This window comes from Geospiza fortis, unplaced genomic scaffold (genome assembly GCF_000277835.1).
Source record: "Geospiza fortis unplaced genomic scaffold, GeoFor_1.0 scaffold75, whole genome shotgun sequence".
Taxonomy (NCBI): domain Eukaryota; kingdom Metazoa; phylum Chordata; class Aves; order Passeriformes; family Thraupidae; genus Geospiza; species Geospiza fortis.
In genome coordinates, this window is record NW_005054360.1 from 3261351 (window position 1) to 3262286 (window position 936).

General features: G+C 38.1%; 1 protein-coding gene across 1 annotated transcript in view; it reads right to left on the minus strand.

The window, feature by feature from the left end:
- The window catches only part of ARHGAP12 (Rho GTPase activating protein 12), a 69453-nt gene extending 68781 nt beyond the window's left edge, over positions 1 to 672 (minus strand). Inside the window, 1 exon segment of the mRNA XM_005423889.3 lies at positions 1 to 672. This exon segment is cut by the window's left edge and continues 23 nt beyond it. Coding sequence (XP_005423946.1) covers positions 1 to 592 — 592 coding nt within the window. The 5' untranslated portion in view covers positions 593 to 672.
- Positions 673 to 936: the final 264 nt, after the last annotated feature.

Here is a 936-nt window from a genome sequence, read left to right on the forward strand (position 1 = left end):
CTGCTGAATCACAAGATTGTTCATGCAAAAAGCTGGTCTTCTCTATTTCCAAGAACTCTGGGCATGGGAAATGACCCATGGAAATGGTTCTAAACTGATTGGAAACCTTGGGAGATTGCAACTCATTGTTAAGTTTCCCATTGTTCTGGGTAAGGTCCAGACTCAAACCAAAAGTTTGACAGGGGCTATTGTTCGGTCCCAGGTTTTGATTGGCATCTCGAACTAAGCAAGACACTTGAACTGGAGAAGATTTTCCAAAACTAGAAAGCTCTGGTGACTTATTCACATTTTCTGTTGATCTCTGTAATCCATGTGTCAACTTCACGGTGTTATTTGGCAACATGCTTGCCTGCTTCACAGGTGGCATCAGTGCTTTCCGGGGTATTTCCTTCACATATTGAGCTGGCACATAAAAGGGTTTGGAATTTTCATCTCTTTTGACTTGCCACCAATCATCATTAGTCTTTTTCACTAAGATGTATTTCTCCCCTTGCTTGATCACAATTTTCTTATCCTTGGCCTCATACTCATAGTCGTACTCCACTTGAATGTAAAATTGTCCTGGAAGCATCTTCCCACCCTTATCAGCCATTTCTATCTGAAAATATTTCACCTTTTCAGACAAAAGGTAAGCGACATTCTGTTTCAGTGTTATTTTCCTGTTAATGTTCAGAGCTGTAAGAAAAAAAAAGTATATGTAATCAAGTGGCTGTTTAAGAGCACTTTGGATAAAAATAATTTTGAAGAAATTCTGCCTACTTAGACTAATTGATGGAAAAATGCAGAATTTTCAGATATCCTTCTGAGTGTTGAAGTAGAAAATCAGTAGAACAACTTAGGTCACTGATTGAACTGTCCTATTCACACAAGCCTCCTGCTATCATGTGGCTCATTAGCTTCATTAATTAATTAGTTATTGCTTCTATTACTGATTAA